Source organism: Protopterus annectens, chromosome 9.part0 (assembly GCF_019279795.1).
Source record: "Protopterus annectens isolate FY-2018-M chromosome 9.part0, PAN1.0, whole genome shotgun sequence".
NCBI lineage: Eukaryota > Metazoa > Chordata > Ceratodontiformes > Protopteridae > Protopterus > Protopterus annectens.
The window spans coordinates 1,727,672,245-1,727,697,664 of record NC_056743.1 but is presented as its reverse complement, the minus strand read 5'-3'; the positions used below and the strand labels follow the sequence as shown (position 1 = coordinate 1,727,697,664).

The following is a 25,420-nucleotide window of genomic DNA, read 5'->3' as shown; positions in this document are numbered from 1 at the left end:
TGAGATCATGTGCAAGCTGGCCCCAGGCCTCCATTTTGTACTGCTAGCCCTGGTACTGGCCCTGCAGCAGCCTGCCATCATGGTTTTTAACTTGGAGCCCAACCATGACCCTGGACTCCTAGGTGCCCCAACATTGTGCTCAGAAGTGCATACCTTCTTCAACGCCAGCTATTTTGGTCTTGCTGTTTGCAATCCCAAATGGTTATGGCTGTATTCTCACCTGTGTGGTTTAAATAGGGCAGTTTGTCCGCACTTTTTCATGATTGGCCGGTTTTAATATCCTGCACTATGCTTAGCTCTGCTCAAATCCACATAGCAATGCTTACACCAGCTAAGCAGAGCTGAATGCAGGTAAGCAATACTTACACTAGCAAAGCATTGCTTGAATCTATGTTTTTTCATTAGTTATTAATTTCTTTTTTACATTTATATTTTACATATTCCCACCCCTACTGTGGTATACGTGAGCCATATGATTGACCTCTATCATTCACATTCCTTAAAAGTTTATTAAATAATTTGCCAGAGAAGGGATTTGAACCGAGCATCTTCGACATGCTATACCATGGCAGTACCACTATGCTACAGCAGCTTGATGACATTTGCTATCACAGTAGCACTTGTCTATCATTTTCAGGATTTCAGCCAGGCTAAGCATTGTGATGTGCCATGCAAACAAGCTGTGCGGTGCTTAAACTTCGGATTTATTTCATGAAAAAAGATATTATTCCATTTTTTTACTCCTTTCCTCTTGCCCTACTGCTTCCATGCATGTAGGCCAAGAGTGCATACATTTGGGGGTGTGAACTTGAAGGCTGCTGCCTTCTATAGGTGTTTATGTTATTTTTTATTTTCAGTGTCTGCAGACACTGAAATGTTAACTATTTACATTTCAGTGTCTGCAGACACTTGTTTACCATATAATATTAGAGCCAGGCTCTAATATTATATAGTTTGACACTCATCCATGTCAGAAAGTGCTGTATGGCACTTTCAGATAGAAGGGGGCATGTTTCAGGTGCTGGGACTGCTGACACATGCCCCCTGCACTCATTCCTGGTTCATGTCCATTTAGTTTAGATAGCAGGGCACCTTCATGCATATGCAAGGTGCGCTGCTATCCTAAATGGACAAGAACCACTCCATGCAAGAATAGCTTTATTCTTGCATGGAGCTTCGTGAATCCAGGGGACACTCTTTCAAATTTCTTTTTTATATGGTATATTCCCCTCTGCTGGTAATTTATTTAGTACCAGTCTTCATATGACATTCTGACACTCTGTTATCTTGTACAGTACTTTGTTTCCTTATTTTAATGGCTTTAATCACTTCTGGTAAAATTTTCCACAGATTAATTTAATAACATTGTTTCATCTCATTATAATACCATATCCTTCTGTTTTACTCTATATAATCAATTTTCATTTTCCTTGCTAGTATTTTTTCTTGAATATTTTCAGTGTCTTCATTCACATATTTTTCTCTTTTTCTTATTCTGGTCATCTCCCAGATTTGTTGTACTTATTTTTAAACGTTTTCACTACTAAGTTCCCATCCTCCTCCTTTACCCACTTTAATGCTCTATACAAGTTTAAAGGTGCAGAATAAACAACTGGATTTAGTAACCCCAATCCTCCTTCATATACAACACACCTTATTCAATTGGGTTTTATCTTGGATCCCACATGAACGAAAACACCAAGGCTTAAAAATGCCCTTGTGGTTGTTAGCCTAGTCCACACTTATGAACCTATAAACATTTGACTTATATGCTGTTTTTCCCATTAATGCCAAATTCAACAGACAAACCTTTTTGTTAAATACTAGTCTATATATATATATATATATATACTCCACAGAGGACATATTTATTTCATTTCCTTATTAAAACCTTCCCATTGCATCAGAACTACCTCATTTCCCTAAATTGTATTCTTACAAAAGAAAATTAATTCATTGAAAAATACACACATCATCAGTTTTCACCACATCACCCCAACCTTTCATTTTACCATTATAAAAGGTCATTGTAATTTACTTTAAGCATATATTCAGACAAACCAACGCTTGCTTCATCCATATTTTGTTCTTACCAACTATGACTATATCATCTGCATATGTCAAAACTAGTGGTATCACAATGTCCTTTTGCATCACATATATAGCATCTTTCACTTTCTAAGCTACGTCACTCACTATCACATTCATCACACATGCAAATAATATTCCACTTGTGGGAAATCCTTGTCTTATGCCAGAATTAATGTATATTTCTTTACTCAGCCACTCGGTCACTGACACTCTCACTCTGTCTGATATGCTAACATACACACTTCAAATTCTACTACCTAGTCCATACTTATCCATAGCATCCCAAAAAGCATTATATCCTATGGATTCATATGACTTGTTATTATCACAGAACATAATTTTCACATACTGCCTTTTATTTAAAACATCATTCACAATTTCTCTAATAACCAGTGACAATTCTTGACATCCCTTCCAGTTTATACCATATATACTTCCTTTCATAATATTTCCCATCCTCCCTTACATTTCCTTCATTCCCATTAAAAAGGTATAATCTAAGTTATATACATGATGGGTCCCCAATTTTTTCTTTCATTCCTCTTTTGTCAGTGCATTAATTTCATGTACATTCTATAGACTATATCATCTGAACCAGAGAGTGAATCAACATTAACTTCCTTTCCAGTTCACTAAAAGTAATTTCTTTTTCAAATTCTTCCTTAACTCATTCTGGATTTTGTACTTCATTTCTCTCTTATTTTCCATGATACACTAAATGACTCATAACTTGCTTGTGCACTTTTATCTCTTTTTTACATTTTTCATTTCTCTCATTATACTAATATCCTCCTTTATTGTTTTATTCAGATATACAGATACCTCCTCCCTTTTCCCATTGTCAATAATATATCTGCTTATACAGTAATGCTTTATTTTTTTTAGTTTCTTTTATATATTTCTTTTTTTCATTATAGTAGTACTATCTTGTATTATTATATAAATCCTATAACACATTTCTATAATTTTCCCATCCTTAATTTTCTCTTCTTTTTTACATCATCCTGTCACTGAAAAAAACACATTTCGTGCTTATTTTTAAACTGAGTCCACTACTCAGACAAGTTTTTATAGAAATCTTTCATGATTATATGATCCTTCCATAACCCAATACTTTCCCCTGTCCAATTTCACCCTATACTTTCTCATTTATTCTTTGTATTCCCTTTCCCATTTTAGTATATTCCCTTTCTCCCATCACCTCCATCCATATTGCTAAATGGTTTGAAAAACCTTTCACAACTGTATTACCATCTGCAACCTCCAAGACCTTCTGATAACACAAAATAATGAACTTCAGATCCACGTATCCCCTTCTTTAAGTCCATTGACTTTTGTTCCTCACAACTAATGTACCACATTGTATCACTTCCTGTATGTACCACATCTTTTCCTTTCTTTTTATGTCTTCCCCTTAAATTACAGTTAAAGTCTATATCAATTATACTTTTTCTTGCCTGATATTAGATGAAGCAGATTGTCTCTTTCCTTGCTAGTTATATATGCATACAATGCTATAATCCTATAAATATGTTCTTTCCACCTTACATTCTCAACAATTAAGCTTCCCATCCTTACCAACATTATTTTTTGTATTTTTACTGTTTTTTTTACATATCCATTCCAAAACAGTACTCAGTTTTTAAGTTCCACATTAGATTTCCACCCCAAAATTTATCTTTCCTGCTTTCACTAAGTTTTAGCTACTGCATTTTCAGCTTCCACAGAACAAGACTCTTTATCAATTTGTTGCTGCTTTCCTCTTTTGCTTTCTGTCACTGCTGCATTCTTTGCCACCACCTCACATAGTTCATTCTCCACATTACCATCCACAGCACTTTCAAAAAAGTAATCTGCCATCTCACCCCATGAAACAGCAGAACTGCATCTGGATCATCCAAAAGCTCTCCTGATACCAGCTCTGTTATCTGCACCACTCCAATGGACTTGCTTACTTTATTCTACATTGAAACAACTAAATGTAACTCATTTGTATTATCCACTACTTAGAAATCTTTATCTGCATTCTGATACTCCATATCAAACAAATATTTTTCCAGATTCTCATTTCCACCTTTAAACTCTCCATAGCTTTTCTCTCGCCCTTCATGCTGTTACTTCTCTTAGCCTCTTTCATGTTGCTATATGAGAAATCTAGTGTCATCTAGCAGCTCCAAAGTGCAGAGAAAGTTCCATGATGCTCAGGCCAAATTTCTACCTGAAGCTAACATTGTCAAGAAAGAATAAATAAATATTGGCTCATCTTTTTTATCTCCAAATCACTCTTGTTTAATACTAGTACTATCATACCTGATGACTGTAGTGTTTTCCCTAGTGACCCATGCATGGCTTGAGCAAAGGTGCACCCCCATACTCAGACATGAATACATACACACACACACACATCCGGACCCTCTATCCCCCTAGTGTGACCATCAAGGCAGACACACACTCACACATAGGTATAAGCACACACATTCACCCTCATTTGGTTTTATTTATGCCCCTGCAGGCATGCACTCATATGTTCACAAACATACACACATTAATACCACCCCAGCCACCTCATCTTTGTTGAACATACCAGCATTATGACTGCTTCCATAGGAGTGAATGTCTGATTATTATCTTTTGATGGGGCTCAGTTTTACTCTAATCATAGAAAATTACATAGCTGATCAATTATGTGAATCATTCAGCAGCCGGTTGGTGTCTATCTCTCAATAGTTTTTGGACTCTACCATAGCATCTGTTTGAATATGTGTCGTGTAGGGATTGAAGGTTAGAGCCAATGATTGTTGTTTCCTGTTTAACAATCTTATTCAGTGCATTCTGATTAGCTTGAGAGCAAGCAATGATTTTGTTTGTCAATATTCTCTCAATCAGTGTTCAAAACACTGCACACAAGACTGATAAAGAAAAACAAAAAGAAGACATCTTTTTTGCTGGGGGGAGGCCCACATGCACCCATCAGATGTAGGGAGCTTTGCCCCCACACCCCTGCTAAACATACATGCTAGCTCTGAGATTGTACTACAGTGGGGAAATGGACAAATTTCCTACTTCCAGCTGTACAGCGATCTCACTCAGAAAAAGCTGGTACAGATTGATCAGCTGATTTGTCAATCACTTGTAATTGGTTTGCCCTAATTCAACGGAAAACATTTTTGATGTAGGGTAGGTGTGTGATAAAGAGAGGAGAAGAGTCTTCAGCTTAAAATCATTCAAAATGAGAAATTATTTAATATAATTGGCACAACAAAGTAATAGCCTCTCAGTATATTAACAGAGCCACTTTCATTGTCTTTGTGTTTTCTAAGCTTAATTAGCTGCTTTCCTTGTTTACGTCTTGATCATCAACATAAGAAGAACCTTAAAGTAAATCATAATGATTAATGCTTAGGTACTGTTAAACATTTGTATTAATTCTATCATACGTAATGATTAATACTTAGGTACTGTTAAACCTCTGTATTAAGTCTATCACATGTAATGATTAATGTTTAGGTACTGTTAAACCTCTGTACTAATTCTATCACATGTAATGATTAATGCTTAGGTACTGTTAAACTTCTGTATTATTTCTAGCACATGGATTAAAATATCTTAAGTTAAAGTTAGCTATATGGGAATTTGTTATTTTATAAACTTCTGTCAGTGTAATCAACATAGTTTAATCTTTATTTAAAAATCTTTATCAGCTTGAAGATTTGTGATAGTAATTCTGTGGTACTCTAGAAAATGTTTTGGACGTGTCAAGCTATTTGGATCTGATCTACATAATAGAAACTGGAATTTACTGGAAAAAAAATAAATCAGTATGATAGTCCCAGCACTACAATTTTGGAGTACAACAAATTAAACTGTAATAACAAGTATTTATGGTAATTCTGACGCCTTCATGTAAGGCAGAATATCAAGATATAAAACAGTCATATACATTTTGTTCAGTTTATGGATGGACCGTTATTTTAAAAGCATGTCTGCCTAGTCTTTTAAGAAAATGGTGGCCTTCAACCTCTTCCCTCCCTTAATATTTTTTTGTCAACAAAGAACAGCATAAAATAGTAATATAATGTAAATGGCATGTAGAGATAAAGTAGCTGAACATTCAAATGAAAATAGGTACTGTGAAGAAAACTGAAAACACTGTTATGTGCATATTAGCATGTCTGGCAGGAGATTTGTGTATATTTTCAGATTAACTTACTTTGTCTGCCAGCATGTCTAATTGTAAAATATAAATATGTTTTAAATGTTGAGTATTTCCCTGTGTACTCAGAATGTTTAAAGACTCTGTCAGTGTTTTGATACATTTCTTGTTGTGCATGTTTGAGAGAGACATTCTAAAGTACTGTGGAGAATAAGCTGAACAGTGAGTGATATCATTAAAATCGTCCTGTTTGCTAAGTCATTATTTAAACAGCTGATTGACGGAAAAAGAACTTTTTCAAACAGCTGACTTTCATTTTTAAAATAAGACAGTTAAGACTGCAGTTAGTCAAGTACTGAGCAGTTTTGTCAAGTGCTGCAGTCAGTGGACAACCATGAAAGAGAAGTCATCAAAAACTGTAAGACTGCCGTTTGCCTTGCTGTTATATGTTAGATTAGATTAGGGACAGTATTCTTTATTTAGATTAGAAATGCTTAGTCATTAAGATAGAGTCTTTCTAGAATAATGGACACCTATCCTATTGTTTGATTTCAAATTTCTGGTTATTGAATTTTGATGTTTATTGAGAGTTATTGATTTACAATCTTGTAATCATTTTACTTATTATTAAATGTTTTTCATTACTTTACATTTTGGTTGAAAATCAATGTTTTTCTTTAAAGATTAGAGAGTGCTTCTACCTGTTTGATACTCACCAGGGTCTCCTTGATGGCCTGGTAGCTCATGGTCATAGCTATCATTTATTTTGACATTTAATTTTTATAATTGGATGCTGATTGGTGGCAGTATTACTGTATTATTTTGGGAAAGGGACATGGCTGGAAATCTCTGTCAGGCTTTCCCAAAAGTGTTTGGATGTGTGAGATTTAAATTTACTTTGAGTGTGATTGTATCAGAGGTCTTAAACTGGGAAACTTTGCTCTGAAGTATGTAATAAGAAAATATATTTGGGGTGGACAGAGGTATATACTCCAGTCCCAGTAAAATACAGAGTGTTCCTGATGTACTCATAGGGGAAAATTCAGAAATATGATTTCTGTTTAAGTAGCAGTCTCATATTGGATACAGTAGTGAGTATTGAAGCTCTTTAGTTACTGACCCAGGATAGTAAGGGATGTCATTTAATTGTTGGCAGTCCAGTGAGATATAGCCAGATGTCACATTATTGGTGCCAGTGATGTGGGATTTTTAATTGGATCTCAGTAGCCTGTGGGTAGCTGTCATTAGGGTCTGCACTATTGACAACCACAAGGTAAACATTAAGAATTTAAATCCACTGCAGTTTTATTATTTTTTTTTTTTTAGTTAGATAGGCAGGGATAGCAGGCAAGGATGTCAGCAGAAGATTTTAGCAAGCTGACAAAGATCCAGTTGGCTAAAGAGTGTGAAGTCAGATGACTGGTGCATGCCAACCTGACCAACGAATTTTATTTCAAAGGAAAGAAATTGCAATGTCAGCCTTGGTTGCAGCCACAGCTCAGACCAGCTGTCTGGAGGATATCCAGGTTGGTGTTGGTGATGTGCAGCCTGCAGAGATGGGACAATGCATATTTTCTTCAGAGGACCTGAGAATCCTTCTGGAATTAAGGAAATTGGAACTGGATGCCAAATGTCTTGACCTGGAATCAGCAGAGAGACTGCGCCTGGAACCCCAATGACAGGAAGCTGAGGAAAGGAAAAAGCAGCACCAATATGAACTGGAAGCCAAATGACTGGAGACTGAAAAGAGACTGCACCTGAAAGCCCCGCAACATGAACTGGAGGTCAAACATTTAGAAGCTGAAGAAAATGAGAGACAGTGGCAGCATGAAGTGGAGCTTCTTACCTTTTGAGAGGGTCATGGAGGTAATGGGGAAGGGAATAACTGGACCCCATAAGCTGAAAAGGTCAGTAAACCTTTTCCTCAGTACAGGGATGGGGATGACTTTGATAGTTTTATTCATATCTTTGAGAGGGTATGCCGATGATATGATGTTGACCATGAGCTCTGAGTTTGGCTCTTGACTCCCTTACTCCATAGGAAAGCTTTCCAGGCTGTAGCAACATTAAATGATGTAGATTGTTTGAATTATGAAAGCGTGAAATGCTGCTTGCATGACTGTTTTAAACTTACACATGAAGCTTATAGAAACAACTTTCATGAACACAGGCTCAAGGCAGATGAAAGTGTACAAGATTATATTCCTGACTTAAGTTCTTACTTTCACAGATGGGTGAATGGGTGTCAGGTCACCACTTCTGAGCATCTGATGGACATTTTGATGAGGGAACAACCCCTCAGTACTTTGCCTGATGACATGAGAGTCTGGCTTGCAGACAATGGGTGCAACCCTGCAGAGGAAATGGGGAAAAATGGAATCCCTACATGGCAGTCAGAGCAGCACTGCATAGGAAAGGGATACCCAGTGCTGTACATGGACATAAGGGAGCCCATTGTGGGGGGGGGCAGTATAAATTACTCCAACACAGTACACCAGCAATGGGGGAACTACTGATCCAAATGCATGGTTAGGGCTTAAATATTTCCAGTGTAACCAGTTGAGTCACATAGCAGACAAATGTCCATTTAGCCAAGGTAGGAAACAATAGGTGAGGGAGCCAGTAAATGGTGATGACAAACTGCCAGTGGTACGTTGTTTAGAAAAAAAACTGGGGTGCCAAATTATCACCAAACGTTATATCCAATCTTAGTAGATGGTAAACAGGTAACTGCCAAGAGGGGTCAGCTTCTGATATAACCATTGTGAGACCTGCAGTGGTTAGAGAAAACAATACTTGCTTGGCAGTCCACTCCAGTCAGAGTGTTGGGAGGGACCCTGTTCCAATTACCTTTGGCTAGGGTTTATTTTGACTGGGAGAGTGTGGAAGAGTTAGCAAGCAAGTAAGCATGTTTGAGGATATTCCTGCAGATTTCCTGATAGGAAATTACTTTGATGATGCAAAAACTTGTGCACATGCAGTGACATGCAGTCAGGCTTGGAGAAAGGCATGTAAGTTCTGTACTCTGGGAGAAACCCAACAAGATCTCATACCTGAAGCTAGGACTGGTGTGGTGGCTGTTTCAGAGAAGGTGCTATCTGGCAGCAGTAAGTCTGAATGTGATCCACAGCTGCTGGTGGGTACTGAGGTTAGTTTGGACACAGTGACTGTGAGGATGAAGGGGAGTAATGATATTCAGAGTGGCAGTGAGGTATAGCTGTTGGAAGTTAATAGGCTTTATATGAAAGGGGAGCTTGGGAGGGTCACAGATGTACAGTTCAGATGGGCTTAACTTACAGACCATACATTACAAAGCTTGGGAGAGATGGCTAAGGAAGTACCTGAAGTTCAAGGAAGAGGGGAGCCTGTATATAAGAACAAAGGCTTGCTATATAAAGAGTGGACTCCTAAAGGAGAGCTGGAATGTGAGGTGATGCGGCAGTTGGTAGAGCGTAGAGCCTACCATCTGCCAATTCTAGTTATACTCTCTGATATTCCTTGGGAAGGGGATATTAAGGCAGGGAAGGAAGATTTGTTGCATAGAAAGTGGACTGCTAAGGGAGGGCTGGAAGGTGAGGTAGTGCAGCAGTTGGTTGAGCCTAGAGCCTACTGTCTGCCACTTCTAGCTATAGTTCCTAATATTCCCTTTGCAGGTGATCTGAATGTAGAAAAGATGGCAAGTGTTTTGCTAGACATTTTCAGCAGAGTTTGTTTTCCACAGGAAATACTGACCAATCAAGGTGCCAATGTCATGTCAGACCTGTTGACTGGTCTGTGGAAGTGTGGGGTGAAACATTTAAAGAACACTCCCTACTATTCCCATCCTAATAGTCATATGAAGAGGTTAAACTCTGCATTGAAGACTATGTTATAGGCATTTGCAGACCAAGAAGATGGGAAGGTCATGGAAAGTTTAAGTAGGACAGAATTAACCATTAAACCCAGTTAATGTTAAGTGGGTATGGCAGAGGTCACTTACTTAGGACATACAGCAGGAAGTGGTAAAATTAGGCCAGAACCTGTCAAGGTGGAAGCTATTCAAGCGTGGCCAATCCCTGTTACTAAGAAACAAGTGAGAGCATTTATAGGAACAACAGGGTAATATAGGAAATTTGTACTCGATTACAATTCCATAGCTGCACCCTTTATTGACCTAACTAGGAAAGATAAACCAGAGGAAGTAATATGGACCACAGATTGTGAAAAGACACTCCAAAACCTAAAAGACATTTTGGGAGGACCCCCTGTGTTAGTGAGCCCAGATTACAATAAAGAATTTATTCTACAGGTAGATGCTTCAGATTGTGGGGTGGGGGCTGTGCTCAGCCAAGTGTTGTCAAGAGAAAAACAGTGCAGTGGGGATAATAACACTAATGCAAGTGGATTGCCCAGGAGAGGAGTGGGATGATATTCCCAGACAGACTCATTTATCTCAAGTATCAATTTTCAAGGGTCTCTTGAAAATCGTGCTTGAGTCATAAGGGTGGGGAAAAATGTGAAGAAAACTGAAAATGCTGTCGTCTGTGTTAGCATGTCTGGCAGGAAATTTGTGTATATTTTTAGGTTAACTTGCATTGTATGCCAGCATGTCTAATTGTAAAATGTAAATATGTTTTAAATGTTGAGTATTTCCCTGTGTACTCAGAATGTGTAAAGAATCTGTCAGTGTTTTGATGCATTTTTAGTTGCGGATGTTTGAGAAGGACATTCTAAAGTACTGTGGAGAATCAGCTGAACAGTGAGTGATGTCATTAGAATGCTCCTGGTTGCTAAGTGATTATTTAAACAGCTGATTGACAGGAAAATAACTTTTTTCAAGCTGACTGTTATTTTTAAAAGAAGACAGTTGAGTCTGCAGTTAGTCAAGTACTGAGCAGTTTTGTCAAGTGCTGTGCAGTCAGTGGACAACCATGAAAGAGAAGTTACCAAAAATTGTAAGACTGCCTTTTGCCTTGCTGTTGTATCTTAGATTAGATCAGGGACAGTATTCTTTAGTTAGACTAGGAATGCTTAGTTATTAAGATAGAGTTTTTCTAGAATAATGGACTCCTATCCTAGAGTTTGATTTCAAATTTCTGGTTATTGAATTCTGATGTTTATTGAGAGTTATTGATTTACAATCTTGTAATCATTTTACTTATTATTAAATGTTTTCATTACTTTACATTGTGGCTTGAAATCAGTGTTTTCCTTTAGAGATTAGAGACTGCTTCTACCTGTTCGATACTCCCCAGGTCACCTTGAAGATCTGGTCACTTATGGTCATAGCTATCATTTATTTTGATATGTAATTTTCATAATTGAACACCCCTTTTGAAGGGCAAGAAGACATAATGATTGGTGGCAGCATTACTGTATTATTCTGGGGTAGGGATACAGTTGTGAATCTATGTCAGGGTTTCCCAGAAGTGTTTGAATGTGTGAGATTTAAATTTACTTTGAGTGCGAGTATATCAGAGGTCATAAACTGGGAAACTTTGCTCTGATGTGTGTAATACAAAAATACATTTGGGGTGGACAGTGGTATATAGTCCAGTCCCAGGAAAATAGAGCATGTTCCTGTTGTGCTTTTATAGGAAAATTGCAAATTATTACTTCTGTTTAAGTGACAGTCTCATATTGGAGTCAGTAGTGAGGATCAAAGCTCCTTAGTTACTGACCCAGGATAGTAAGGGACATCATTTAATTGTTGTCAGTCCAGTGGGATATATTTGGATGTCACAGGTAGTACAGACATTTCTTACTGCTATTAGTAAATGACAAACATGTAAACAATTCACAACTAGTCACTAGTTAAGAAACAAAATAACAAACTAATTGCCAGAACTATATTTATACTAAAGAGCGAAAGAGCTAATAAAAAAAGGAGTTCTATTGGCACAGTTATTGTAATTCTACTCATGTGCAAAAGTAACAATTCAAACAACTATCTCCTCAACTGGGGAAGTTTGCTGCCTATGTAACAGCCAGGTGGGTTATGATAACATTTGATTTAGAACATCATGCATAAGATCAGCTGCTTCCGAACAGATGGAAAGTAATCCACTGATGAACACTTGAGCTGTTTTGTTGTAAATGAAAAGTCATTTAAAATGCTTTTGTTTAGCAGTATTTTTTTCTGAAGTTTACTAAGCTTATCCATAGATAGATGGCTTGGTGTCTTCCATTCAGATGCAATGCATAGTCTGGAAATGAATGAGAATTGAACTACTCACAGTTTCTGGTAGCTAGATAAACCAGACAGGGATGAAAAGTTTCAGAGAATATATAGCTTTCGTCATAGAGAGGTTAACTTTAGACATTCCCAAAATGCATGGGATTCATTGGCCAGGGTCATCTAGCAAGGTGAGAAAGAAAGGGGAGAAAGGCCTTGTTTTAACATTTAAGATGATATCCGATAGCCATTATAAAAAAAAAAAAAAAAAAAAGCTTCATCTGGTGAGCTTATACTTCCCTCCCTTAACATTTAATTCAGGCTCTACAATAAAACCAACTGCACCATGTCAAATAATTGGGTCTATATTGCATCACTGAATGCTTAAAAAAGCAAACAGTGACTAATCAAATCTATGTAAGTGAAAGCTTACAATGTCGAACTGTCAGAACAGCGTTTTTTTTTCCAAGGGAAAAAAATCAATGTTCCACCAAAAAAAAAAAAAAAAAAACACTTTAAAACATTACATTAAGTGGGGGGCTTTGTCTCCCAACACCCCCTACTTAAATATACCAACTCCGAGACCGGACTACAGTGCTGAGAATGGCCAAAGTAATGAAGCAGCCAAGCAAATTCTTTCCCAGGGAAAGCTGCTTCGATATTTTGCCTTTTCAGTCTTTTATGTTCGACCAAGACGCATTTGAAAGAGTGCGTCTTCAGTCATATAATAGGAACCCCATAGATTTATATAGGAACAACACTCATTTTTTCCACCTAACCTGAAAATCACCACCAACTTATATATGTAACATTCCAAAAGCCTTGATTTCTAGTTGCTCAAGTAAACTATATAAATGATGTGTTTTTAATATAAGTTGCACTAGTGAGTTTAGAAAATGTACATATCTTAAAAGATTAATATATTAAATCAGCTTTAGGTAATAAAAGTGGACTTCATTTTGTAAATACCTCCATGCCCATCTGTTAACAAATCACAGAAAAAAGAGGAAAATGCTATCTTAAATTCAAAGTTTAAAACACTTATTTCATTCAAATCAGTGATAACTTTTTGTATGGCCTGCTTGTAAGACTTACAGTGAGCTTCTATTGTAGCTTGTCTTTTGTAATCATGAGCTGTTCTATATCAAATACCCACATACTCAAGATTTCCCCTCTCACCTGCTAAACCATTTTTACATAGCTGTTGTTTTGTATCTTACTGAGGTGAGGTTATTACGCTCCTCCTTTGTGAAATGCATGTATTACTTTCCCTGTCAGCTCATATTCATATAGCAGTATGAATATAGATGCATACCATACTGCTTTAGTGCCCATATTTTAATAATGATAATTTTATGATCTAGTGATGCTCCTGAATGTGCACCAATGTCACTTTTTAGAACTTTCCTTTCCAGGGAATACAAATGGGAATTACTCCTACTCTCTGCAAGCATCAGATGATAAATGTACTAACCATAACCTTAACCCTAATCCTAAAATTCCATCCTCAGCATTAAAATTCCATCCATGAACATAATGCTAAAATCTCTCAACTCTAAAATTCCATCAGAAGCTTAAAACCTTCATCCATAGCCCTAATTCTAAAATCTCTCACTAATCCTAAAACTCAGTCCCTCATCCCAATACTAAAAACCTTACCCTGACCCTGAAATATTGTTTCTAACCATAATCCTAAAATGTGTCCCTACCCTAAAACTCCATCTCTAACCCTAATCATAAACTCATCATAAAATCATAAAACCCTTTCTAACACTAAAACTCTTACCATAACTCTAAAACTCTGACCCTAACCCCAAAGCCTTATGACTATGCAGGCATAACTCACTTCTGTATTTTACTTCCAGAATTGTAATCACAGGTTATGCCTGATCTCTTTAAGCAACTGATGACATCTCAATGTAGAAATCTTACCACCTCCATCCCTAACACTCCATCTCTACCCCTAACCATAAAACGCCACCCTCAGTCCTAATTCTGAAACACGGTCTTTAAACCTAAAATCCTGTCCTTAATCTTAATCTTAAAACCCCATCTCTAGCCCTAAAACCTAATCTGTATTATTAAAATCCTATTACTATTTATAACTCTTTAACCTATACCTTATTCTAAAAGTCTGTCCTTAGCCCTAAAACTCATCCCTTACCCTAACTCTAAGCCTAAGTTTCTAATGCTAACCCTTCAGCTCCATCCCTAACCTTAATATCTGTCCCTAACCTTAAAACTCCATCGATAATCAGAAAACTAAAACCTGTCCCTAAAGTTCTGACCCTAAGCCTAAAACACTGCAACTAACCCTAAAAATCTAACCCAAACCAACATTTTTATATCACTCAGAAAGAGTAGATGATGCCTGGAACAGACTATAAAAGTACATTAAAACAAACACTACTTTAGATATTTTTATAACAACTTGGGCAATTACTATGGGGATGACTGTTTTGGTTTATTGGAATGGTAAAACGTCATGATTGCCCAGGCCTGATATATTTGTATGCATGTATATATCACCTGCCTACAATGTGTGCACCTCCCATTTAACTTGAAAGTGGCACACTGTGGTGTTTGTTGGTGAAACCAGTGGTTACACTGATTCCATATAGCCTCTACATGTATGCCATAAGTAACCACGGCCATACATGATTTACAACAGAACCATTTAATACTTCCCAAGTTGAATAATGTACAATGAAAATATTGACAGCCTCAAGCATAACCTGAAGTTTAATTTAATACCATGTCACATGGTTTGGCAATACTTATTTAACTACGAAGCTTATCTTCATAATGATTAGCAACTTGCACTATATCTCGTGCATTGCATCACAGACTGGCAGCTGTGGCATATTTTTCTACCTTCCACCAAAATACTTCATACTGTGCTTCCCAACAACATATTCCAGTCAGAAAATACAAATGTAAATATTAAAATATGCCTATTTGTTTGCAAGAAATTGTTAAAGTATACGGTGCAGGGAATCTTAGGCAAAGAATGTCAGTGTTTTTTCATTTCTCACAATCTGCTTGTCTTTAAGTGAAAAGTAACTCATTTAAAGAAGTCATCTCATGGCAACATAAGGAGTTATGAGTGTTAAATGGGGATATATAGCAAAAAGGCACTGTAGCAGTGAAAGAGTTAAAAGGGAAAAGATTATGGTGAATAGGCAACATTATCACTTTTATGTGTTAAGAATTTTGGCCACCTAACAGATATTTTGTTCCCCTGTCTCTTACCTCTAGTTTGCTGAACAGCAGGGCCAGTTCTTTTCCCTCCTCATTCAGCTGCTAGCTTCTCTTCATGGAGTCATCTTGCTCATTCTTGAATGTTTTTTTTAACACTGGTAATAGCAGTAAAGTGTCTTGACTTACTTCTGCTCTGAACATGCTACCTTTTTCATCCAGTCCACAGCTCTTCCCAGAATGCACTGATTTGTTAATGCTAAAGACATCTTGATTATAGAGTTTGTTAGTCAAACTATGAAAATATAAACAAAATTCCTATGTAAAGCTGTAATACCATTTCATATGCTGATTGCCCAAACCCACTCAGTTTATTTTGAAGTTTTTGTGGGCTTCTAAGATTCACTCCTCTGTCAGTTGTCTGACACTTGAGCCAACCTTTCATGATTCTTCATTTCTGATGGGGAGTTGATAACTGAGACCACTTCAGAAATCAATTATTTCAGTAGTCATCACTTCTCTGGACTCCATGCTATCAGTGCAAAGCCAGTGCATAACCAATGAGTCCCAAGTGTAGCATATAGAAGAATTTATCAACACTTTTAAAATTGAAGGAGTTGATCAGATTAGGCTGAAACCTGCTACTGCGCTTCCATGTTAAATCTGACAGTGGCACTAGAAATTGTAATATAAATACTTTTAGCTGGCAACGGGTTCACCTGTAGCCATAGGCCCTATGTGGAGTCTAAGATCTCTCCTATTATAATTCACCATTATAGTAAATCAGCTTGCATCTATGACTTGGCTATAACAAGTCTATAGCACATGCATTGTACAACAGATGAACAAAATCATGAGTAGAAGATAAGAATTTGGCTGGGATCTGAGAAATGAGAGCAGTGCTTTATATGTCTGAATTATACTGTATGCAGTCATGCTTTCTGCTCTGATGGTTTTCTGAAGGCTGTAATTCACTTGAGATGTAAACTTTAGAGTTGTGGAAATAGATTACTATATAATGCTAGTGGCATAATTAATGAAAGAACAAAATATAGAAATTTAGTAAAATATAAATCATTTGTAGAAATTAGATTTGTTGAATACACTTTTAGATTGTAACGTGACCTCTGCATTTTATAGAACTAGATTGCACTTTGTAAGTATACAAGTACTTTGCTGTTTTTAAGTCATATTTGAAGGACTTATACTTAGACATACTTCTGGAGGGATTTAAGTTTGCATTCAAAGAGTTCATTGTTCTAAGATGGTAATTCACTGATATAGTTATGTGAATCCGTGTAATATTTATTTGTCATTTGTTAACTGGGTTAATCCAGATGAGCCAGTGGCCCATTTTCAGTGGAGACCCGAGCAGAAAAGCTCCAAAAGTTATAATACAAAAGACAGTTTGTACAAACATTTCTAAAGTATTGATATACATTACAAGAAAAATCTAATTTTGTACAGGCAAGAAAAAAATAAAATTGCAAGTTAGACATGTACTGTAGTAATTACAAATAGCATGACAAATAAGTATACACAATTGTACATGTACTGTAGTAATTACAAATAGCATGACAAATAAGTATACACAATTGTTGATTACAGATTAGTAAGGATCTATATCACGTTATCACGCAGCGAAAAAATCAAACGTCATATGGTCAGCACCATATGTTAGAATTTTTTGATGTGCGAGCGTGTCAGTGGAGATCTCCATTACAGCGCAGAATGGGAAGATTTCCCTTTTCTGCACTGTAGTGTGATCTTGGAGTTGCTATGTTTAAGTAACGGAGGGTGGGGGATGCAGGGGGGGGGCTTGCCCCCTGCTTAAGACGTTTGGAAGTTAATTTTTTTTTTTTTATTTTATTTTCAAACATTTATGAGTTTGATATTTGAACTTATAAATGTTCGATAGCGTAATATAGACCCGATTAGTAATAGCTGGGTATTTTGAAAATCATATGTAAGTAGGTGAGAGAACAAGCTTTACAAGGGAACAGGACAAGAGTAGATTGGCCTCAGAGTGCAAAAAGGAGAGTAGAGAGTTTTAAATTACGGTAAGCTGATGAAAGATAGCCTCGGTAGCAATGTGATGGATAGCAGAGGAGGTGTTGGGGGAGCAGAGGGGATTATGTAGGATCATGGCAATGGTAGTTATTGGTATTTAGGAAGAACTTTTTGAGTTCGGATTTAACGAGATTTGTACTAGTAATTGTTTGGATGTTAGGGGGAAGCTTGCTCCAAGCCTGGGATATACTATATTTATAAAGAAGTTTGCAATGTTTTTATTAGTTTTGTAGGTGTCTACATACCTCTCCACTGCACAGATTTTTGCAGAATGTCCAGGTTTTTACCCCATATTTTTGTTCAGTTTTTAATAAAATTGGGGTTTTCTAGCAAATTACTGGCAAATCGTTAAAGATCAAACTTGGAAAATAATGACAGACATTTGAGTTTCAAACTTCATACCATACAGTAATTTTATGTTAATGCAAAACCTGTTATTTTATCAACTTTTTAAGTTTATAAGAGCACTATTTAAAAATTTTCCCTATTTTGGGGCCTTTGTCCCACTTTATGGCTTTGTCCAGATTTCTTGCTCTAAGAGGTTGAGAGGTATGGGTATCTAGTAGGTGCTGGTCGTAGCTTCAGAGAGTACTGGAGGGGATATTGAAGGATATAAGTGAGGAGAGAGAGGGACAGGCCAATGGTTTGCAGAGAAGACAGTGTGTGAGTTGCATCTGGGAAAGAAGTAGGAGTTATGGGAAATCTATCCATTGGAGTTGCTTTAAAGCAAGGCAGTGATGTGATATGTAGGGTAGGTCACTGGCAAATCTTGCAACACTGTAAGAGGTATGCTGGAGTTTAGTTAAGAGGATGAATTGCAGATGTGTAAAGATAGGAGAGGAGTAAAGTAGACAAGGAAGTAGGAAAGCCTGAGCTAGACTTTGTTTAGAATCAGGAGCTAGGTATTTTTTAGCCTGTAAAGTAAGCTGAGTTTCTGATTTGTCTTTTTGATACAGTGTTGTATATAGCTATCCAATTTCAGTTGGTCATCAATGATAATGCCAAGGAGCTTTGTATGTGGGTCTGCTTGAATAGTGATATTATCTAGAGAAGAACTGGTGAAGGTTGTTTTGTGCTGAGAAAGTGATTTTGGAAGAAAGAGTAGAAGTTTTGTTTTATTGGGGTTAAGTATTGGTTATCAGTTAACCAATTTTCTACAGACTGTAGCTATTTTGAATGATACAGAGGAGGTTAGAAATGTTGTCAGAACAGGTGATGAGAGTGGAATCATCTGCATATTGTGCCAGGGTGGATGTTGTATAGGAAGTATGTAACTGGTTGGTAAAAATATTAAAGAGTAGGGGGGCAAGAAGAGAGTCTTGATGGACCCCTGCATGAATGAGTAAATAAGGGCAGCAAGAGGACTGCCATCTTGCTGACTGTTATGTATTAGTGAGGTAGCTATTGAAGCATTCAATAGTAGAGGACGATAGGTTGAAATCAGATAGTTTATGAAGAAATTTAGAATGAGAGACAATGTCAAACGCTTTTGAGAGGTCTAGAAAGAGACAAGAAACAAGTAGATTTTTGTCTCTGGCTTCTGCAATGGTCTCAGTAAAGGACAGAAGGGCAGTGGCTGTACTATGGTAGAGTTTGAAGCCATGTTGAGTAGGGGTTGGAAGGTTTTTGTCTATTAGGTGGTTTAGTTGTTGTTTATGTATGCATTTTTCAAGGAGTTTAGATAGTGGAGAGAATTGCAATGGGTCTGTAGTTGGATGGTTCATAGCTATTACTTCCTTTATGTAAGAGAATGGTGTAAAAGATTTCCATACGTGGGGGACAGTGGATTCTTGTATGAATCTGTTAATCAGGATGGAAACAGAGTAGGCTATTTAGTGAGCAGTTAATTTAGGAAATAGGGGAGGGAGGTTGTCAGAGGAGGGAGTGTATGGTTTTAATTTCAGCAGGAGATATTATACATAGGGAGCTGGGATAGGGTTAAGAGTAAAAGAGGTGTTACTGGTGGAACTGAGGGTGGAATGTGTTAGATGATGGTTTTGACCACTTTGGATTAGTTTATGGATAGATTCTACAAAATAAGATTTAAGAAGAGTGGCGGTTTCAAGGGAGTTTTGTCAGGGTAGGGCGTGGAGGTGTTAGGGTTACCTGCCTTCAGGATTTTATTAAGTGAGTTCCAGAATTTTTTGGGAGTTAGAGCTGTAGGTATGTTGGACATTGGAGTAGAAGTTTTTCTTATCCATGTTAATATTTTTTTTGCAAGGTTACAAAGTTCCTTGTATTTTTGATGTAGGGGAGTGGATTTTGTTTTAATCTACTGTCTCTAGGTACTATCTCTTTTTTTCATAAGAGTGAGGATGTCTTTTGAGAGCCAAGGGATGTGGGTAGTTTAAATTCTAACTTTTCTAACTTTTCTAAGAAGTGCCAGAGAGTCAAAGATGGCAAGGAACATACAACTGAAATATAAGACTGCACCATTTAGGGGGGTGTATTTCAGAATGGACCAGTTTATGGAGTTAAGCATGTTGTTGAAGTTATCATTATTAAAAGAGGCTACGTTGTGATGTTCGCTATAGAGATGGAACTTGGGTACCTTAATAGTGTGTCAATGTAGTTGGATAGGGAGGTGGTCACTATGGGAGTCTGGTAATGTAGTGGGGTTCTGACAGAGGTTAGGGGCAGTTGTTAAGATACAATCCAGGGTGGACCTATTGTTATTAATTTTGTTGAAGCAAGTAGTTGGTAAAAGCCATGAAGTTTAATGTTGAGGGAAGGGCTGGGTGTGGATAGATTTTGCCATTCAATGTTGACATCTCCTAATGAGATGGTTTCATAAGGAATATGGATTGACATCCATGAGCGGATAGATTCAAAGAAGGGAATTTTGTTTCCTGGTGAAATATAGATAGCAACGATGGCAAATTTAATTTGGGGGTTTAGGTGGCAATTCATGATAAGTAGTTCTACTGGGTGGACATTTGGAAAGGCTATTGCTAGGTGGGATAGATTAAGGTGTTTGGAGTACATGATAGCAACTCTGCCACCTTTTTGGGTGTCTCTGTCTGTAGTAGATGTTGTAGTAGGGGGTCAGGATCTCAAAGTTGGTGATATGGGGCTTTAACCATGTTTCAGATAGAGTTAGGATGTGAGGCGAGTAGAGGGTAATCCAAGAATGTAGTTCTGAGGTTTTGTTAGATAGGCTTTGTATATTGATTGCACAAACACACACACACACACACACACACACACACACACACACACACACACACACACACACACACACACACACACACACACACACACACACACACACACACACACACACACACACACACACACACACATATATATATATATATGTATGGGGGTTTGTTACTAGGTCGGGCAAAGAAAACACTTGTGGTTGATGACAGGGGGGTTGGCGATAAACTTGTTAGGGAAGCAGGACCTGGACTGGGGTGGATATCCCCATGAAGTAGAAGTGTGTTTGAGAGCAGGGGTGGTTTTGAGAGGCAGTGTTAGTGGCATAAAGATTTGAATTTTGGTTTAGGGGATACTGGTATATTTGTGAAGACTTTGTGCTTGAAAAGTTGGGTAAAGGATGTATTGAAGACAGAGAGACAGAGAGATACTGAAGGAGCAAAAGGGTGCCTTTTGTTGTATAGAAAGCGTAGTGGCCGTCAGAGGTTGGATGTGATAGAGATGGGTTTGAGTGGAAGTTAGGAATGTGAGGTAGAGAAGTAAAGTGAGTAAGGTGTGGAATAAAGCCATGGTTTGAGATATAGTTTTGAGATGTAGCATTAGATAGATATGAGACTGAGTATGTGAATAATTAGATTAACTCTCTAGTTATTTGTTGGGAAAGGAGCATTTGGAGATAGTTAATTAGGCTATTTGGTTGGCTTCAAGAGGTGATTGTAGTGGAGAAGGGGTGTGGGAGGGATCTTGTGAGACTGGGATTCTGGGGATTAGATGATTAGTGATAGAGGGTAGGGCTGTAGCTAGGAGCAGAGAGTATAAGGTAAATGAAAGTGGGGATGGGTGGGAATGGAGTAGGGTAGGGGAGCGGAGTGAGCCCAAGCATAGCGAGAGGTGAAAAGAGCAGGCATACCCTTTTCAATTATTGGAAAAAATTTAAAGAAAAACAATCAGTACATATTTCACACAGGAGGATGCTTTGTCTACATTTGTTTACAGTACAAATATAGGGGAATAATATATAAACATTTAAAAATATATAAAAAAAATTATGAAAATAAATGTAGCAGACAGCAAGGACTGTTGCTAAGGTGTTAGCTATTCCATGATTTGTTGGCTAGCTATCTAGTCCAGGACATAATGTAAATGTAGAATAGTAAGTTGAATGTGGACCTCTGTTCCTGAAAATTAATGCAATTAAATCAAATATTTAGCCATTTAAGATCTGTATAGCCCAACCACATTTCTCATCATAGTAATTACTTTACTTGTAATCACAAAAGGATATGATTTTATTTGATTTTATTCAAGCAAAATACTTGCAGATAAAGGTAGCTTGCATACCTTTTAATAGAGATAGTATTTTTATGTTTTGAAAAATATTTCAGTAAATGAGTTGACATACTAGTTCAGAACACCACCTGACTTCTTTTCTTTTTGTGGAAAGGTCATTGATAAATATAAAATTTGCCTTCGAAGACTCTTCAGCACCAAGAGGAAAGGAAAGGAAACTAGTATCATCACCAGCACAGCCACAGCCACCACCAGTGCCACAAATGCTGCTACCGGAGCTACACTACCATTATGTGCTGTGAGTATTATGAAATGTCTAAAACATGTAAGCCCCTGAGAAATGATCATATTATCATGTGATAAAAAATCCTTAGTTCTGTTATCATAGGTCGACATAGGTAATAATTAATGAAGTGTCTCAGCAGATAACTATAGAAAGAGTTTCCATTTAATGCAGTTACATGTAGTAATTTGGCACAAACATAAAGCACATTGTCAAGGATGAGTGACTATGAGACAGTAGATACTAACCTTAACTCCACGAAGCTTTGCTTCAGACAGACTGAGAATGCAGGGTGACTTCACCCCCTCTAACTCTACTGAAGACATACACATACTTACCTAATATTTAAACATGAGCGGTCAGATTGGTTACTCAGCATTCCAAAGAAGGACAGTATTGTACTGAAAGAGAGAGAGAGAGAGAAACAAGTTCTCCTCTTCCGGGCACCAAATATATATGCATTGACTAAAATCTTTCCTTCCACCCATTTCCTTAATGGTAACTAACTAATGGCAACTTTGGAAAAGAATAAACAAACAAACTGGAGTGGAAAACTGTAAACACACAGCACACTATCCATAGCATCAAAAAATCAGTACTCAAGTCAGAAAGCAAAAGCTGAAGGCAGAAGTTAGAAAACAGTAAAACAGAAATCTTAACAGAACTGAATACATCTTGGTTATCAAGAGCTGCAAAGGCCGCAGTATGGCAGAATAAAACATGGAATTCATCACAACAGTGTACTCTACTTTACTGTTGATGAAGTTTGTCTACTTATCTATCTCATGGCAAGCAGGCCATATCTGAACCATTAAGAAGAAATAAGACAACGGCATGTAAAGCAATACTTGTGTTTGTGTGGGGTCTATATCACGTAGTCGAAGTATGACAACTTCGAACGTTATATGGTTTAGACCATATGTTCGAAGTTGTCATACTTCAAATACAAAAAAAAAAAAAAACAGGAACAACTTCCTGATAGTTGTAAGCAAGCCCCCCTGCACCCCCCACCCCCCACTCTTTAAATAAACCAACTCCGAGACCATGCTACAGTGTAGTAAAGGAAAACTTCCCTTTACTGCATTGTAGTGTGATCTCGGAGTTGGTATATTTAAAGAGGTGGGGGGTGTGGGGGGTGCAGGGGTGCTTGCCCCCCTGCTTACAACCATTTATTTTCTTTTCTGTTTTTTTTTTTTTTTTTTTTTTTTTCAAACTTACAGAATTTTTACTACGTGGTATAGACCCGTTTATGTGTGTGCCTGTGATATATATAACCATTTATGTGTGTGTCTGAGTTTCAGAGTATATATGTGAGTCTGTGCTTGCGTGGGTGTGTGTGTATGTATGTGTGTCTGAGTGAAGAAGCTGTAAAATGTAGCACACACTGGGGAAATATTTTTATTTCAGTGTGCTCTATTTTCAATGAAGTATAAAGGTAAAAAGATGAGTCTATATTAGATAAACAAAAGTTTATCTTACCGAACACTAACATGAGCGAAAATCCCGGAACCCAAAACCAGAATTGTGAGATCACAGTACAGTGAAGATGGGAATATTTGCCCTTTCCTCACTGTAGTGTGATCTCGGAGTTGGAATATATATTTAGCGGGGGTGTGTGGTGGGGTGCAGCCCCCCACAATTGCAGTTTTGAGTTCCAGGATTTTCGATAATGTCGGCGTTCAGTAAGATTTTGTTTATCTAATATAGACCCAAAAAGACAACAATGTTAATTCTGCAACAGGAGAGGTCTGTTAAACAAAAGCAATGTCTTACAGTTGTTGTGCTCCAGGCTTGAATCCCTAGTTCCTCCCTGAACAGTCACATCCACCATAAGGTTTCAAGCACTCTTTGTTCTTGTACCTATCCAAGTAAATCCACTGGCATCACCCTATTACTGAAAGGTTTCTTCAAGTCAGCTTTCTGACAGCTAGCCTCCAAAAATGCAGCTTCTCGTGGCCACATACAACTTCCTCTTAATGAGATGCAAATATTCATGTTTCATTGTGTTTAAGTCCTTCCATTTAACTGCATCTTTGGAGGAGTTTCAAAAGTGCCTCTGCTGTTGCATGCTCCCTGCTGTTGTATGTTTTGCAGTACTGAGTGCTGCATATGCAGTAACTTTCAAGACTCTCTGTTTGATATATGTCAAAGGAGACACTGACATATCAAACATATTTTCATAGCAAAACATCATTTTTTGCAGCCTTTAACGTACACTGTGCCACAGTGACTTCCTCCCAGCATAGATTCCCCCCAGTTCTATACTGTCCTACAACCCATCTACATTGGCATTTGCATGGCTTGGCCTGTGTTTGACCATGAATTTGAAGGGGTGCAGGGTCAAAGCCCACCTGCTTCTTTTTGGGTAACTATTGTAGGGGTGCATGATCAGTGACTAATGTGAAGCTATAACCCAACAAGCAGCATTATAATGAGGTGAGCACCCATTTAATGACAAAAGTACAATCATTTTATGGCAAAGTGTCATGAATCTGACCTAATTCATTTTATGTTTCAGTTGTAGACCAGGTAGTTCTCATTATCATCTTGCTGAGAAAGTATAGCACCAGCCCCTTATTTTTTGTATAGGTGTAGACAACAAAAGGCTTATCAGAGTCAGGAGCAACTGAGACTGGATCTGAAAAGAAACTGTTTTTCACTTAATAAGAGGGGCATAGAGGGGGGTCCTATAGTCAGCTATGATATGATAAGGGGTGTTATTAATAATAAGTTGAGTGTACAGGCATTCCAGGTCATTGCCTTGTCTAATAGATCTGGAGTTTTTTTTTTTTTTTTTTAAGAATAGAGAGACATCACCATTTCCAGACCATCTTTCTCTTCAGGGAGACTGATTAAAAGTTATTTCTATGAGCTCCATTCCCTAAATCATCACTTTTCAATCTCACACATTTGATCCACAACAGCATTTCTTCTATCAGCAGTGGATGAACCGTGTTGATGGCCTTCTGTCCAATTTTAACAGATTGACATTTCTCTAACTGTTAAGCTATTCAGTATAACT

General features: G+C 37.5%; 1 protein-coding gene across 3 annotated transcripts in view; it reads left to right on the top strand.

Moving 5' to 3' along the window:
* The window catches only part of LOC122812232 (adhesion G protein-coupled receptor E2-like), a 1,489,088-nt gene that overhangs the window by 1,386,750 nt on the left and 76,918 nt on the right, over window positions 1-25,420 (top strand). For all 3 annotated transcript variants that reach the window (XM_044084588.1, XM_044084589.1, XM_044084587.1), the window contains one exon: window positions 22,270-22,413. In XM_044084588.1, coding sequence (XP_043940523.1) covers window positions 22,270-22,413 — 144 coding nt within the window. The remainder of the gene's footprint in view (window positions 1-22,269; window positions 22,414-25,420) is intronic.